The sequence below is a fragment of the Oncorhynchus tshawytscha genome, linkage group LG13 (genome assembly GCF_018296145.1).
Source record: "Oncorhynchus tshawytscha isolate Ot180627B linkage group LG13, Otsh_v2.0, whole genome shotgun sequence".
In the NCBI taxonomy this organism is placed as follows: domain Eukaryota; kingdom Metazoa; phylum Chordata; class Actinopteri; order Salmoniformes; family Salmonidae; genus Oncorhynchus; species Oncorhynchus tshawytscha.
In genome coordinates, this window is record NC_056441.1 from 43,916,758 (window position 1) to 43,934,300 (window position 17,543).

Below are 17,543 nucleotides of genomic sequence, written 5' to 3' on the forward strand. Positions count from 1 at the left end.
ATAAAGGCGAGACCTCTCTGCTCTTTCGCACCGAGCTGGGGTCAACTTCTGTTAAGGTTAATAAAAAACATCATAGAAAATAACTCTGCATTTGCACACAAAATAACCTGGAGCTAGTTTTTGTTTCCCCTTTGTCTTCCTAGGGTTACCTCGGTGGAAGCCAACAAAAAAGCCCACTGAAAGCCCTGACGCCCTACACTTATGTGAAACCCAATAGACAAAGTATATTAAGCTTTGGTTGACATTTGAGAAAGCAAGAAATGGTAGTTCAAATCAAATGTTATTTGTCACATGCATCTAATACAACAGGTGTACACCTTACCATGAAATGCTTACTTGCAAGCCCTTAACCAACAATGCCGTTCAAGAGGGAAGGTCTCTAAACATTTAACTTTTTTTTCAATCACTTTGATGCAATTCACAAGTTAGTGGTACATTTTCACAACTCTAAGCATACCATTCTGAACAGATCATCAAAATGTCTCATGTTTCAAAACTCCAATCACATTTTCAATTGTCTGGGTAAAACAAAGTCCCTTATTCACTTCACTGAATCACTTTGAATACATATTCCATCTGGTATATGCTGTTCACAATACAATCAATAGTCATGACTTTTGATATGATTTCCTTGACATTTGTTAAAACATATCTAGCACTTAATGAAACTGCTCAAAAGTGATAACTATAGTGCTTATACTCCATGGGTACCTTTGGACAGGGCCAGTGTCAACCAACCCATGTCTCAGTATTTATGCTACAATAGCTTGTGTGACAAGTTGTTAGGGTCAGCCTGACTTATCTCGTATACTGTGATCTTTGGCATACCTCCTCCAACTCCTCTTTCATTATTTTTGTCCTGTCAGACCAGAGCCCTTGGACAGTGCCTCAGTACAACCTGGTCTGATGATTCCAATCCGGTCTGTTCCTGGTCACCTAGTCATGCTGCTGATCCAATTTACTCTGTGGAGCCCTGACCTGACTTCACCGGTCATGGTACCCTGTCCCAGACCCCTGCTGATCACAATAGGAGGGCTAATGGAATTTTACAGTAATTCAAATGTAAATGTTTTAAGGACCAATTTACATGTATTTAAGTATGTATTTATTGTAGTGGGGACAGTACCATTAGTGCCACTTTAAGGATATATATATATATTTTTTTTAAAGTAATTATAATTCACAACCACATCATAATCTGAGAATTACAAATTAAAAAAACATTTATTTCCGGGGTATAAGAATTCATAAATACTGAGCAGCTGATTTGTACAATAATAGACATGTCAACAAAGATCTTGGGCCCCATTTTGACAGCTCTAAAATGCAGACAGTCAACAGCATTACTTATAATAGCTGGTCACAATTGATAAAACAAAAAACATGTCCAGAGTACTATCATCATTTGTACAGAGTAGGTGTGCATACACTTGATACAATCTGCAGTATTCAAAACAAGATGAATCAAGTGCCATAACAGGTATTTAATCATAGTCATTTTGGTAAAATCCCTACACATTTGCACTTTCAAAAATGTCCCCCTTACATTTTACAGTTACTATATAGCTTAAAATAGATATTAGCATCATGTTAGTCAACACACAGCAGGTAAGGTTTAGAATAATTCAAGTGTTGCCACAACCACAGCTTTTATTTTTCTTCCCAGACATACACCCTGACAACATTATCAAGTTAGTCCTAATACAAAAGTTTGAATGATTACAGAAATACAGATAGAGAAAAGGATGAAAGGGTTCTAACCAGGTCCATAGGAAATGTGAAAGGCTTTACGGTGAGTGAGGACGGTGGGTTGGAGCTCTTGACTCTGGCTCCACTGCAATGTATACGATACACATGTGGAAAATAGTATTTTCATCCATCCAACTGAAGTGTTCATCCATCTCCAGCCACTCTCTTATCTTCTTCCCTATGAGTGTTCTCTCGTGCACTCTGTCTGAGATCAGGCTGCAGGAAGAGGACGACGGAAAAGCAAGATGTGGGGCTCTGGTGAAAAAAAAAAAAAAAAAAAAAAAACAGGAAACATGTGAATGAAGTTCAGGAACTGAATGAAAAACATTTCAGGCGGTTTCCCAAATATCTCTCCTTCCTTCCAAAGTGTGCACTTGTTTACTGCCCTTCACTAATTTGAAAGAAAATGGCTGGTATAAGAAACATGGTGGAAACTACCTCTAGCCCATGCCTACACCACTCCAATGCATTCAGATGTGGGAAGTAGTGAACAAAAGCAGATATTATTGGGACTCATCCTTAGAGTCAGAGTATGGAAAGCTGATCATTCTTTCATGTATTCCAGTCGTGAGGCTTGATCCTTCCAAATCTCATCTGGTTGACTCAAATATTGAAAAGTTTGGAGAACTTCAGTATTGGATTTTGAATGGGAGCGCTGGCTGCATTTGTTTGGTCAGACAAAGCAGTAGCCCATGTTTAGAAACAATTACAACAGTCAGACAAAAGCTTTAGTAGCCCATGTTTAGAAACAATTACAACGGTCAGAAAAAAGCTTTAGAAGCCCATGTTTAGAAACAATACAACAGTCAGACAAAGATTTAGTAGCCCATGTTTAGAAACCTCCATTTGGAGCTCCATCAACACAAAATATTTTGTTGGTTTGATAAGTGGCAACGCGTCAGTAGTCTATCATACTCAACCACTTAACATCTTTCTGCCGACAAGTTCCCGCGGCTTTTGGAACAATGTGACCGATGCCTGTGTCCGTATTCTAGTACCCCATCGTGTGTGAGGCTTGTCTGAGCAAAAACCAGATGCAATGTAGGAGTGGCACGTGTGAGGCTTTTGTTAATAAACGAAGGCTGCAAATCAGTGCACACGTGCCGAATACATTTCAGTGACCATCCATCCATCCGATGAAAAGGTCATCGTGTAACAAGATGATACAGACCTCCCCTCTAGGGCGCATGGCACACTAACCTCTCCATCAAACACCTGTCTTAGCATTGTCTGCTTTAGCCATGTAGCCATTAATTATTTGTTTCTTCATTCAAGGCTGTGTAATGATGCACATAAGGCAAGCTCATCAAATATGTTTGTGGGACACACCCAACCATATGTTCAACAGATGCCCTGACTTGGTAAACCACGTAGGGTATTTGGTTATCATGGCTGAAATGCTTAGATTCAATGTCTTGTGTTCAGGTGACAGACAAGAACAGATGTATTTGGAGACAGACAGAATGAGTCAGACCTCATGATCTGCTGATGACAAGACACCAGTATCAAAGATAGTAGTAGCCTATAATACAAGTCATTCCAATGGAGGCTGAGCATCTTGTTACAAACACTGATCTTTGAGCTCAACATGACTGTACTGTATTATAGGTTTGGCGATGTCCAACCTTTGTCCTATCTTGATTATGTACCTATAAAAACATTGTGATATACGACGCTATCACCCCTATTAGCAACCACCCACATTTTACTGCTAAAAACGCAGTTGGTCTATAGCGCAAAATCAAATACCACTGGACAAATCATGATGAACAATAATGCTTTTGAAAGTCTGGGCAGAGGGTAAGTGCAGGCAATGGCAAATCCTTTCTAATATTTCTTTCTGGTAGAGGAGCAGAACAGGCTTGCGTGCCTCTCATCTGTGCTCTTTTACTTGTCAGTGTTCCAAACATGTCTTTTTACCTAAACATGCAAACACCATCAGATAGAATTCATAGCAAGCAGTGCACTGGGTTAGTCCGAGGAGATTAAATATAACAGAACAGATCAACTGGAGATCCATACACTCATGGGATGGGTTGCCAAAAATATAACTGAAAGCCACAAATGACTGCATTGAGGCAAGTCACTGTGCTTCTATGGCTATATGCACCATGCCACTGCCTATTTCATTTGTGAAGACAGCTCATGAATCGAGAGGCCTTTCAGTCAACACACATACAGTGCCTATACAAAGTGTACACCCCCTTTCAAAATATTCACCTTTTGTTGCCTTATAGCCGGGAATTAAAATGCATTTTCCATTGATCTATCCATTGTACCCCACAACTTCCAAGTAAAAAAATAATCTGGATTTAAGAAAATCTAAATCTTTAACTGAAATAGCTTGTTTGGATAAGTGTCCAACTCCCTTGCAAAAGCAATCATAAATTAGCTCAGGTGTAACCAATGACCTTCAAAATCACACACCAAGTTCATTGGCCTCCACCGGTTTTAAATTGTAGTGATTTGCATGCTTTCCGGATAAATTCATCAATTCCCGTAGGTTCAGCTTGTTGGGTAGGGAATTGCAAAGCAAACACTCAGCAAGAGCTTTCAAAAGAACACTGGGACAACGTTGAGGAAAGGCACAGATTGAGGATGGATATAAAAGATACGGCAAACGGAGCATCCCCCTATCCACGTCGACGGGACAGCAGTGGAGAAGTTCCTCGGCGTACACATCACGGATAAACTGAAAGGGTCCACCCACACAGTATGGCAACAGTGCCTTCTTCAACCCTCAAACTTTTACAGATGGACAACGGAGAGCATATCCTGTCGTGCTGTATCACCGCCTGGTACGGCAACTGCACCGCCCACAAACGCAAGGCTTTCCAGAGGGGGTGCGGTCTGCACATCACCGGGGGCAAACTACCTGCCCTCCAGGACACCTACAGTACCCAATGTCACAGGAAGGCCAAAAAGATCATTAAGGACAACAACCACCCGAGCGAGCCACTGCCTGTTCACCCTGCTACCATCCAGAAGGCGAGGTCAATGTTTACATATCTTGCATCATTCATCTCATAGTTATATACTGTATTTTATACCATCTATTGCATCTTGCCTATGCCGCTCTGTCATTGCTCATCCATGAATGTATAGATTCGTATTCCTTTACATAGATGTGTGTATTAGGTAGTTGTTGTGGAATTGTTAGATTACTTGTTAGGTATTTCTGCACTGTCAGAACTCAAAGCCCAAGCATTTCACTACACTCGCAATAACAATCTGCTGACCATGTGTATGTGACCAATAAAATGTGATTTTAAAGATTAACGGCTTTAGAGCACAGTCAAGACGATTACTAGGAAGTGGAAAAAACGTATGGCACCACCAATACCCTGCTTAGATCAGTCCATCACCCCAAACTGGTTGACCGAGCAAGTATGAGTCTGATCCTGTGTTCTGCCTTTCACCCAGGACAACGGAATGGATCCCAGCCGGCGACACAAAAAACGACTTCGTAAAAGGGGAAAACGAAGCGGTCTTCTGGTCAGACTCCGGAGACGGGCACATCATGCACCACTCCCTAGCATTCTCCTCGCCAATATCCAGTCTCTTGACAACAAGGTTGATGAAATCCGAGCAAGGGTAGCATTCCAGAGGGACATCAGAGACTAACGTTCTTTGCTTCACGGAAACATGGCTCACTGGAGAGACGCTATCGGAGTCGGTGCAGCCAGCTGGTTTCTCCACGCATCGCACCGACAGAAACAAACATCTTTCTGGTAAGAAGAGGGGCGGGGGCGTATGCTTCATGGTTAACGTGACGTGGTGTTGCCACAACAACATACAGGAACTCAAGTCCTTCTGTTCACCTGATTTAGAATTCCTCACAATCAAATGTAGACCGCATTATCTACCAAGGGAATTCTCTACGATTATAATCACAGCCGTATATATATTCCCCCCCAAGCAGACACATCAATGGCTCTGAACGAACTTTATTTGACTCTTTGCAAACTGGAATCCATATATCCGGAGGCTGCATTCATTGTAGCTGGGGATTTTTAGCAAGGTTAATCTGAAAACAAGACTCCCTAAATTTTATCAGCATATCAATTGCGCAACCAGGGCTGGAAAAACCTTGGATCATTGCTATTCCAACTTCCGCGACGCATATAAGGCCCTGCCCCGCTCTCCTTTTGGAAAAGCTGACCACGACTCCATTTTGTTGATCCCTGCCTACAGACAGAAACTAAAACAAGAAGCTCCCGCGCTGAGGTCTGTTCAACGCTGGTCCGACCAAGCTGATTCCACACTCCAAGACTGCTTCCATCACGTGGACTGGGATATGTTCCGTATTGCGTCAGACAACAACATTGACGAATACGCTGATTCGGTGAGCGAGTTCATTAGAACGTGCGTTGAAGATGTCGTTCCCATAGCAACGATTAAAACATTCCCAAACCAGAAACCGTGGATTGATGGCAGCATTCGCGTGAAGCTGAAAGCGTGAACCACTGCTTTTAATCAGGGCAAGGTGATTGGAAACATGACCGAATACAAACAGTGTAACTATTCCCTCCGCAAGGCAATCAAACAAGCGTCAGTATAGAGACAAAGTAGAATCTCAATTCAACGGCTCAGACACAAGAGGTATGTGGCAGGGTCTACAGTCAATCACGGATTACAAAAAGAAAACCAGCCCCGTCACGGACCAGGATGTCTTGCTCCCAGGCAGACTAAATAACTTTTTTGCCCGCTTTGAGGACAATACAGTGCCACTGACACGGCCCGCAAGTAAAACATGCGGACTCCCCTTCACTGCAGCCGACGTGAGGAAAACATTTAAACGTGTCAACCCTCGCAAGGCTGCAGGCCCAGACGGCATCCCCAGCCACGCCCTCAGAGCATGCGCAGACCAGCTGGCTGGTGTTTTTACGGACATATTCAATCAAACCCTATCCCAGTCTGTTGTTCCCACATGCTTCAAGAGGGCCATCATTGTTCCTGTTCCCAAGAAAGCTAAGGTAACTGAGCTAAACGACTACCGCCCCGTAGCACTCACTTCCGTCATCATGAAGTGCTTTGAGAGACTAGTCAAGGACCATATCACCTCCACCCTACCTGACACCCTAGACCCACTCCAATTTGCTTACCGCCCAAATAGGTCCACAGACGATGCAATCTCAACCACACTGCACACTGCCCTAACCCATCTGGACAAGAGGAATACCTATGTGAGAATGCTGTTCATCGACTACAGCTCTGCATTTAACACCATAGTGCCCTCCAAGCTCGTCATCAAGCTCGAGACCCTGGGTCTCGACCCCGCCCTGTGCAACTGGGTACTGGACTTCCTGACGGGCCGCCCCCAGGTGGTGAGGGTAGGCAACAACATCTCCACCCCGCTGATCCTCAACACTGGGGCCCCACAAGGGTGCGTTCTGAGCCCTCTCCTGTACTCCCTGTTCCCCCACGACTGCGTGGCCACGCACGCCTCCAACTCAACTCATCAAGTTTGCGGACGACACAACAGTGGTAGGCTTGATTACCAACAACGACGAGACGGCCTACAGGGAGGAGGTGAGGGCCCTCGGAGTGTGGTGTCAGGAAAATAACCTCACACTCAACGTCAACAAAACTAAGGAGATGATTGTGGACTTCAGGAAACAGCAGAGGGAACACCCCCCTATATCCACATCGATGGAACAGTAGTGAAGAGGGTAGTAAGTTTTAAGTTCCTCGGCATACACATCACAGACAAACTGAATTGGTCCACCCACAGAGACAGCATCGTGAAGGCGGCGCAGCAGCGCCTCTTCAACCTCAGGAGGCTGAAGAAATTTGGCTTGTCACCAAAAGCACTCAGAAACTTCTACAGATGCACAATCGAGAGCATCACCGCCTGGTACGGCAACTGCTCCGCCCACAACCGTAAGGCTCTCCAGAGGGTAGTGAGGTCTGCACAATGCATCACCGGGGGCAAACTACCTGCCCTCCAGGACACCTACACCACCCGATGTTACAGGAAGGCCATAAAGATCATCAAGGACAACAACCACCCGAGCCACTGCCTGTTCACCCCGCTATCATCCAGAAGGCGAGGTCAGTACAGGTGCATCAAAGCTGGGACCGAGAGACTGAAAAACAGCTTCTATCTCAAGGCCATCAGACTGTTAAACAGCCACCACTAATGGGAAATTATGTAAAATATATCACTAGCCACTTTAAACAATGCTACCTAATATGTTTACATACCCTACATTATTCATCTCATATGTATACGTATATACTGTACTCTATATCATCTACTGCATCCTTATGTAATACATGTATCACTAGCCACTTTAACTATGCCACTTTGTTTACATACTCATCTCATATGTATATACTGCACTCAATACCATCTACTGTATCTTGCCTATGCCGCTCTGTACCATCACTCATTCATATATCTTTATGTACATATTCTTTATCCCCTTACACTTGTGTGTTTAAGACAGTAGTTTTGGAATTGTTAGTTAGTTTACTTGTTGGTTATTACTGCATTGTCGGAACTAGAAGCACAAGCATTTCGCTACACTCGCATTAACATCTGCTAACCATGTGTATGTGACAAATAAAATTTGATTTGATTTGAGTCCAATGGCAACTTTGAAAGAGCTACAGGCTTTTATGGCCAAGACTGGTTAAAGTGTGCATGTGACAACATCCCAAGCACTCAACAAATCTGGCATGTAGGGTGGCAAGAAGGAAGCACAAATGGTTCCTAACAAGGCTTTACACGGACCTTGATTTTTCCAGGTTGCACATGAATATTTTGGCGCATGTGCGAGTAAAACGGTCACACTGTAGAGCCCTGCCTCCCACTAAAAACAAAATAAAGTTATGAAACTTCAAGTAAAGTGGATCTGAAAACTAACATTTTAAAACATGTTATTTAACCTTATTTAAAACAGCAATGATTGAGTCCTAGGTCTCTTTTACAAATTTGCCCTGAATATGCAACAAAAATATATACATTATACCCAAACATATACACATTAAAATACAAAAACAGTCATGGGAAACACAAAACACCCAGAAAAATAGTTAACTTCCTCCACAAATAAGTCTCCAATCAATACTTTAAATTGCCAGAACATCAAGATTAAATGTACACTGCTCAAAAAAATAAAGGGAACACTTCAACAACACAATGTAACTCCAAGTCAATCACACTTCTGTGAAATCAAACTGTCCACTTAGGAAGCAACACTGACAATAAATTTCACATGCTGTTGTGCAAATGGAATAGACAACAGGTGGAAATTATAGGCAATTAGCAAGACACCCCCAATAAAGGAGTGGTTCTGCAGGTGGGGACCACAGACCACTTCTCAGTTCCTATGCTTCCTGGCTGATGTTTTGGTCACTTTTGAATGCTGGCGGTGCCTTCACTCTAGTGGTAGCATGAGACGGAGTCTACAACCCACACAAGTGGCTCAGGTAGTGCAGCTCATCCAGGATGGTACATCAATGCGAGCTGTGGCAAGAAGGTTTGCTGTGTCTGGCAGCGTGGTGTCCAGAGCATGGAGGCGTTACCAGGAGACAGGCCAGTACATCAGGAGACGTGGAGGAGGCCGTAGGAGGGCAACAACCCAGCAGCAGGACCGCTACCTCCGCCTTTGTGCAAGGAGGAGCAGGAGGAGCACTGGCAGAGCCCTGCAAAATGACCTCCAGCAGGCCACACATGTGCATATGTCTGCTCAAACGGTCAGAAACAGACTCCATGAGGGTGGTATGAGGGCCCGACGTCCACAGGTGGGGGTTGTGCTTACAGCCCAACACCGTGCAGGACGTTTTTCATTTGCCAGAGAACACCAAGATTGGCAAATTCGCCACTGGCGCCCTGTGCTCTTCACAGATGAAAGCAGGTTCACACTGAGCACGTGACAGACGTGACAGTCTGGAGAGACCGTGGAGAACGTTCTGCTGCCTGCAACATCCTCCAGCATGACCGGTTTGGCGGTGGGTCAGTCATGGTGTGGGGTGGCATTTCTTTGGGGGGCCGCACAGCCCTCCATGTGCTCGAAAGAGGTAGCCTGACTGCCATTAGGTACCGAGATGAGATCCTCAGACCCCTTGTGAGACCATATGCTGGTGCGGTTGGCCCTGGGTTCCTCCTAAGTCAGTTTGAGCGGGAGATCTAAAAAAATATATAGGCAAATTACTCAATGTGTGCTGCGAGACTCAATTTTCTACTGCGCGACGCCAGTCAAGTTCAAATATAGGCTAAACAATCGTCTGTAACATGATGTAGTCACCATCGACGATGCTATTGTAATATCACCCAACCCTACTGCATTCATTAGTGCACACTAACAAACCAAAGAAAAACCATTTAATGAAAACAATTTTCTTATTGGAAATTTAAAAGGCGCTCGCACATCCAAGCAATCTTATTTGCAGGTGCATGGTAACAGTAGAAAGGAAACCGCACACTGCTCGATAGTCACTGACCTTTTAATAATCAAATCAAAGTTTATTTATTTGTCATGTGCGCCGAACACCTTACAGTGAAATGCTTACTTACAGGCTCTAACCAATGGTGCGGGAAAAAAATGTGTGTAGTTAAGTAAAGAAATAAAGCAGTAAAAAGACATTTGAAAATAACAGTAGCAAGGCTATATACATACACTGGTTAGTCAGGCTGATTGAGGTAGTATGTAGATATGGTTGTACATGAACGTATAGTTGAAGTGACTATGCATATATGATAAACAGAGTAGCAGCAGCGTAAAAAGAGGGGTTAGGTGGGGGCCACACAATGCAAATAGTCCGGGTAACCATTTGGTCACCTGTTCAGTAGTCTTATGACTTGGGGGTAAAAACAGCTTACGTATCGGCCTCACGGCCTTCGTCAAAGCTTTTGAGTTTATTTAAATTAGCACCCTTATGTAGACCTAGCCCCACCCACACCAGTTCCACACATCGAAAGAGGTTGAGGCGAAGGAAAAACAAAGTGCTGCCAAATATAATATACATTTCATAAATATTTTAATGTGTGTAAATAAGACGTATTAAACGTCTGTAAAACCACAATGAGGACATAGACCTACCGAGCAAGTTCTCATTAATCATTGGGTACATCGTACGAAAAATGGAGTAATCTTAAATAGGAGAAATTCATGTTCAAATTCACAACATACATAGGCATTTCATCATTAAGGCCTTTAGGAAATAATGTCTGGAGGGTGAAAATCCCAAAACATTCTATTTTACTCAGACTATTATTAATGTCACCTCCCCTGTCTGATATCTTAACTTCCTCTATGCCACAATCTAAAAAATAAAAAAAAAGTAGAAATGTCAGTCATTAAAATGTACTGCGACTGGATAATCCATGTAATTTCTCCAGATTGAATTTATGTTCACTGATTCTGTTTGAGAGAACGAGAGGTTAAACCTACACAGCCCACATGGACATTTAATAATGGAAATAACATGGGTGGTGGAACACGTAATAATGTAATTTACTTGGAACCGTTTTCCTGTATGAGTGGCATAAATATTCACACTTCATCATATTGCACTGTGCGCATCCTCTGCATTTATGGCTACCATTTGGAAGAGGGCGTAAAATAGCCTGGCTGATTTTCTCGTGGCTGGCAGTTGGCATGAACAAATTTAGCGCGAAAATTGCGACCTTTCCTATACACAATAAGTGGTGGATTTTTAAATTCAGCCGGCAAAGCCTGGTCCGATGATAAAATATGCCAGTGTTTCTTGACTGTATCTCCCACTTTTCGCGAGTTCAAAGTATATGTGGTTGTGAATATTACAGTGTGTTCTTTAGCGGGTCTTTTTTGTAGCAGTTCATCTCGTGTTTTTCCCCAATGCTAAATTAAGAGCTTCATCCACACATTGTGGCAAATAGCCTCTTCTTAGAAACCTAATGCGCATCTCCGCTGCTTTTTCTAGATAATCCTCTGTGGAGTGGCATATACAACGCAGTCTGAAAAACTGGCTTCTTGGAAGTCCTCTCTTTAATGGCTCAGGATGGAAGCTGTCCCCCTGTAATATGTATTTCTGTCCATTTATTTTCTATACAGAGTTGTAAATAGGGATCCATTTAATTTCTCAATCCACAGAGGTAAATGAACACGTTGAGTCTCACATTCAATAGTGAATTTGAGATTGGGGTCAATGTCATTGAGTAGTGCCATAAAGATCTTTTTCCGTTCCTTCCCATATGCAAAACATGTCATAAATATATCGATACAACTTCAGGACTTATATATAACATATTTTTGTTTTCAATAGTAACAAAACGTTCTTCAAGAAGAACCACTAAGGTTGGCATAGCTCGGCGCGAATGTGGAGCCCACCGATGTTCCATTCGTTTGGAGGTAATATTCATCATCAAACCCAAAATAGTTATAAGTCAACTTATTCACCCAGCTCTAGAATAAAGTTTGTTGGTGGATATTTGTTAGTGTCTCTGTCTCCCAAATAGTGAGCTAGGGCTCCCAGCCCCCCCCCACATGGGGAATGCTGGTATATACTCTCGACATCTAATGTGACCAAAATACAGTCTTCTGTTAAACCCGTTATTAGTGAGATCTTGTTTATGAAGTCTATAGTCTTTCACATTTGATGGCAATGCTTGCACATGAGTTTTAATAAGAGTCTACAAAGATCGACAACAGCTCTAGCATTGAGCCTATTCCTGCAACCACTGGTCTGCCTGGATAATTACCTTGTGTTTTAAGTTTGTGTAATTTCGGTAAAATGTACAGGCATGGACGTATGGCACATTTGCAGCAAAGATATTTATTTTCAGGTTTTGAGAAGGTTGTTTAATAGGGCTTACTCCAGATTAGAGCACATTTCCCTTTGGAACACCTGTGTGAGATTAACACTCAGTTGTCTATAGAAGCGTTCATTGCTGAGTCGTCTCTGAATTTCTTCTTTATATTTTTCATAGTCTAAAACAACCACAGCACCCCCCTTATCTGCAGGTTTAATAACCAAAGGTGAATCTTTCATTAATTCATTAAGTGCCTGTTCTTCTGTTCTAGTGAGATTTTTCTGAATGTGGTTTGTTTGTCTCCTATATACTGACATGGCTTCTTGTTCGACTAACCTACAATAGGTATTAATTGAAGAGTTGTTAACCATAGGACAGAATTTGCTTGTGGGCTTAAAATGGGTACTAGTTCTTTGATCTGTTTCTAGGCCCGAAAGTGTTTTGAGAAAACGCATACTTAAGTTTAATCTTGCAAAATAATTTTAACAGATCTACTTTCATATCGAATGGTTTATCTGTACATATAGGTACAAAAGAGAGGCCCTTCGATAAGACTGACTTGCGCGTCAGTAAGGTCTTTTTTGGAGAGGTTAATTATCGCGTCCTGCTGTAGCTCCATGTCCACGGCCTGTGTTCCTGGTCCTCTTTGACCGCTTACAACGTTTCTTTTCTTTCGTGGAGCCTTGTGTTGCTTCCGTGCTAAAAGAAAAATGACTGTGTGCGATGATAGCTGGAGTCGCTGTCTGTAGGGAATTCGCTCTCAGTGGATGCCTGTGTCCAAGTTTCCTCCCTCTTCTGCATATCTGCGTCCCCCGATCAGTAGTGCGTCCATACATCGGCCTCTCCGTGCTCCTGTCCTTGGGCCTTCCCATGCGTACACCTGGTTGAGCTGGTAGTCCACTGTGTCTCGCTGATATTTCTTGATCTTTGTTGCTTGTAGAAAGTCTCTGTATTTCCCAATGGGCTGATTGATTGTGTCGTTTATGGCTGTGAAATTAGGGACTAGAATCTCCATTACAACCTCATGTTCGCTAATCTTCACTTCAACTTCTTTTACTTCCTTCGACATGTTCAACGAATAATAGCATTAAATCTAAATAACATTTGTTGATGATTTCACCCCATTTCTGAACAAAAGTTGTTGTTTTTTCCCTATCGTCTTTTTCTTGTGTATACTTACAAGATTTCAGAGTGCAGAGTGAAAAACAGTCATTCAAAATTTAAGGCACTCGCACATCTGAGCAATCTTATTTGCAGGTACATGGTAACAGTTGAACAAGATGAAGGACGAAGGAAACCGCACACTGCTCTTGATAGTATCACTGATCTTTAATAAGCTTACGTATTGGCCTCATGGCCTTCGTCAGAGCTTTTGTGAGTTCTCTTTTTTAAATTAGCACCCTTATGTAGACCTAGCCCCACCCACATCCGTTACACGCATCGAAAGGGGTTGAGGTGAAGGAAAAACAAATAAGTGCCACCAAATATAACTATATACATTTCATAAATATTTGAATAAAGTGTGTAAATTAGACATATTAAACACATCTGTAAAACCACAATGAAGACATAGACCTACCGAGCACATTTTCATTAATCATTGGGTACATCATACGAAAAACATCATAGTAATCTTAAATAGGGGCATAATTCATGTTCAAATTCACAACATAACATACATAGGCATCTCATCATGCTCCTATTTCAGATTACTCTGTTTTTCATACGATGTACCCAATGATTAATGAAGACCTACCGAGCAAGTTATGTCCTCATTGTGGTTTTACAGGCATGTTTAATACGTCTTATTTACACATATTATTAGAATATTTATGAAATGTATATTGTTATATTTGGTAGGACTTATTTGTTTTTCCTTCGCCTCAACCCCTTTCGATGCGTTGAACGGATGTGGGTGGGGCTTGGTCTACATAAGGGTGCAAAGAAAACCATTTAAGCCACAAAAGCTCTGACGAAGGCCGATACGTAAGCTTATTTAAGATCAGTGTTACTATCAAGAGCAGTGTGAAGTTTCTTATTGGACAAATGCAGGTAGTTCCCTCTCCGTTCAAGCCCGTTTATTTCCAAGTCTATACACCCCATATCACATGATGGTTTATACAGTACCCAGAGAATTCAACATGAGCTTCATCTAAGGAGTAGCACATCCTAATCACCAGTGTAGCAGTAATGACCCAAACCCAAGACATGGGTACAAAAGTAATCCCCAAGTCAGAGTTCCACCAAGTACAGTAGGCTACAATTCAGTGTTATGCCGCTGGATTCACCACATCACACTGCCTACTGAACTGATATGAACCACCATGGTGCGACATAGGCACAAGTGTAAATCCCCCAGTACAGTTCAGTGTTGTATTCCCCCATAATAACCTTTATGCTGCTGTATTCACCAGCACTTCACTCTTTCTACTGTACTGAGTGTTAATACTAACATCTGACAGTGTACCTGGTTGATGGATCATGTAGTGTATCCAGCCTTGACTCTGCTGGACACCCAGGTTCCTCCACTCAGTCTCTGACATCAGATGGGTCTTGGGCACACGCTTGGCAATGTCCTTGGGCAGCATCACGTGCCTACAAAGAGTGGAGAAATTGAATGGTACTTTACTGAGTCATGCAGTGTCAACCTCACAGGGCTAGGAAGGAAGACCTCTGCCAGGCAAGAAATACATGTCGATATTAGCTAGCTAGATAAAAACTGTTTTAGAAAAACGTAGAGTCTTAACTTACCTATACTCGAATTTCTCATCGTCATATTTGTCAGAGTAATATATCTGCTTCTGAGACATGATGCCAACCTGAAAAGAGTGCATCTGAAAGTTTAGGGACTCGGGGATTTTACAGCAGGAGCATTACAAGGAATCCTGTGATTTGGACTGACTGAAGGAGTATGATGTTTTATTTAATTTACTGCCCGTATAGTACGTAGCGGCAATACACCTCATCGTTTGAAGTCTACCAATAAACCTCAAAGAAGTTAGTAAAGCCCAAGCAAAAGGCAATAACATGACAATTACAGGTCAGATGTGATCAATGCACCTGTACTGCGCATCATAAACCAATGAATGTAACTAGCTAACGTTAGATGGCTAAGTAAGGCAACAAGTTTAATCTACTACAGTAACGTTACTAGCTACATTTTTTGTTTAACTAACCCACCCTAGGAAACCAAATCTAGGTGAAATAACTAGCTATAATCATCCATAGCTAGCTACTCATGTTCATCAGCATTTCACCCACTGAGTGTTCTAGCTAACATAGTTCATAAAACACAAAAGGTCATCCAACAACCGTTGGAACTAGCTAGCTAAGTTAGCAGGCTAGTTAAATAGCTGGTTAACTTGCTAGCTAACAATAATGAATTAGCTCAAGTTAGCTAGCTAGCAAGCTTAGCTATCTAGCACTAAGCTTAGCTAGCTAACGTTACTACGTTAGCTTTGACAAGTAAAACACAAATCACCTTCAGGTGGATCGTTCCAAATGATTGTATTCGTGATTTGGTGACGGAAAATCTAGAAATTTCACAACAGGCCTGTCTTTTCGAGAATATTGTCGGTCACTGATGTATTTATATTACCATGTACAGTAGCCTGTACTGCTTCGGATGTGATATGGTCGATGGACCTTTTTCACGTTTCGCTGCGAGTTTTCCCTCTCTTATGTTACTGATCACCTTTCAAAAACTCACTGCTGCTCCTCATTGGTCTATCCTCTCACATAAATGATCATGTGATATATGCTGAGTTTAGACGAGACACGCGAAGTCCGTCATACCTGTCGGCATAGAGGGACAAATAAAGCGTTATAGAGGGTTACCTTATGTTGCTATGGTTGATTTCAGTGAACTAAATCAGTGCAAATCAACAATTTGGCCGCAAGTCCCGTCTACCGTGCCGGCTGACGGTATTCACTACCAGCCTCAACGACATTTTACCGTCCGCTCTCATTGAAAACAATGCCATCTGGTTTGCAGTTCTCCGTCTACCTCGTACGACGTGAACGCTGCAGTCCAAACACTTAAAAGACACACCCTATCCCCTCAAATTAAGTGGACACCTCTGATGACGTCTGACGAGTATACATACACTTGTAGAGCGAGGGAGGAAAGAATGGTTTTTAAATGGCCCGCCCTTGCCCGGAAATTAGTCACTCGTTCATCCCGCAATGATTGTGTTTTCAGCCACGAGTAGCTTGTGGGTGCTTTATTTGCGCAACAGTCAATTATAATTGCATGTCTACTTACATAAATTATATAATTATTAATATACGCCTACTGTATGAAAGCTAGCAAATGAATTGGCTAAATAACGTTAGCCTGCCTAGTTGGAACATATGAAGAAGGACAATGTTTTATTTCTACAATTTCCTAAAGCTAACCAAACAAAAACATCATTACTTTTACAAGAGGTGTTTGTGCCATCAAGTGCATTAGTAGCACAATTTCTAACTTGTTTACATTCGTTTTTACTTACACTTGTATGTTGACTCCATATTGACGTTGAGGTTTTAATTTTTGGCAGACTTTTCTTAGCAGATGTACAATTGTCTCGAATTGAATTATGGGGAGTTTCAGGCCCAGGGGCCTGTTGCACAAAAGTAGAATTAAGACATCCGGGATAAATGACTCAGCTGAGCTCAATGAAGCCAAAACATGTGCGTCCAGGCTTAATTGGTTGCACAAAGACCAAGCCAGGATGAGCAGACACGGATTCATTAAGCCAGGTGAAACCAATCCTGGATAGGTGCGCGCTCACGGCTCACTCAAATAGACCCCGCCACAGATCACAGATTAACTGATTTACCATGGCAACTAGAGCCGCGTACTTTTCCCCGTCGGAAGCACAAATCCTCATGGAGGCATACGAGGAGGTAAAAGATATAATTAAGAAGAAAGGCAACACCGCCACAGTGATAAAGCAAGAGAAAAAGCGTGGCAACATAGTGCGTATTAATAAAAGGACACCACATCCTGCCAAATTCCAGCTGCGCTAATTGTATTGTGTTCACAGAGCTCACAAGCTATCAGAAAGTT

The 17,543-nt window shown here is 42.3% G+C and overlaps 1 protein-coding gene across 4 annotated transcripts; it reads right to left on the bottom strand.

The window, feature by feature from the left end:
- Positions 1-1,199: 1,199 nt before the first annotated feature.
- On the bottom strand, positions 1,200-17,117 carry cks1b (CDC28 protein kinase regulatory subunit 1B). Of its 4 annotated transcripts, none has more exons than XM_024444290.2 (4): positions 16,984-17,117; positions 15,242-15,309; positions 14,958-15,085; positions 1,200-2,004 (listed from the first exon to the last, which is right to left on the bottom strand). In XM_024444290.2, the coding sequence occupies exons 2-4, from the start codon at positions 15,298-15,300 to the stop codon at positions 1,961-1,963; spliced, it is 231 nt and encodes a 76-aa protein (XP_024300058.1). In that variant the 5' UTR covers positions 15,301-15,309; positions 16,984-17,117; the 3' UTR covers positions 1,200-1,960. The 4 variants fall into 4 exon arrangements, with proteins under 4 accessions (XP_024300058.1, XP_024300059.1, XP_024300056.1 ...); XM_024444291.2 differs by lacking the exon at positions 16,984-17,117 and adding an exon at positions 16,328-16,575; XM_024444288.2 differs by lacking the exon at positions 16,984-17,117 and adding an exon at positions 16,089-16,228.
- Positions 17,118-17,543: the final 426 nt, after the last annotated feature.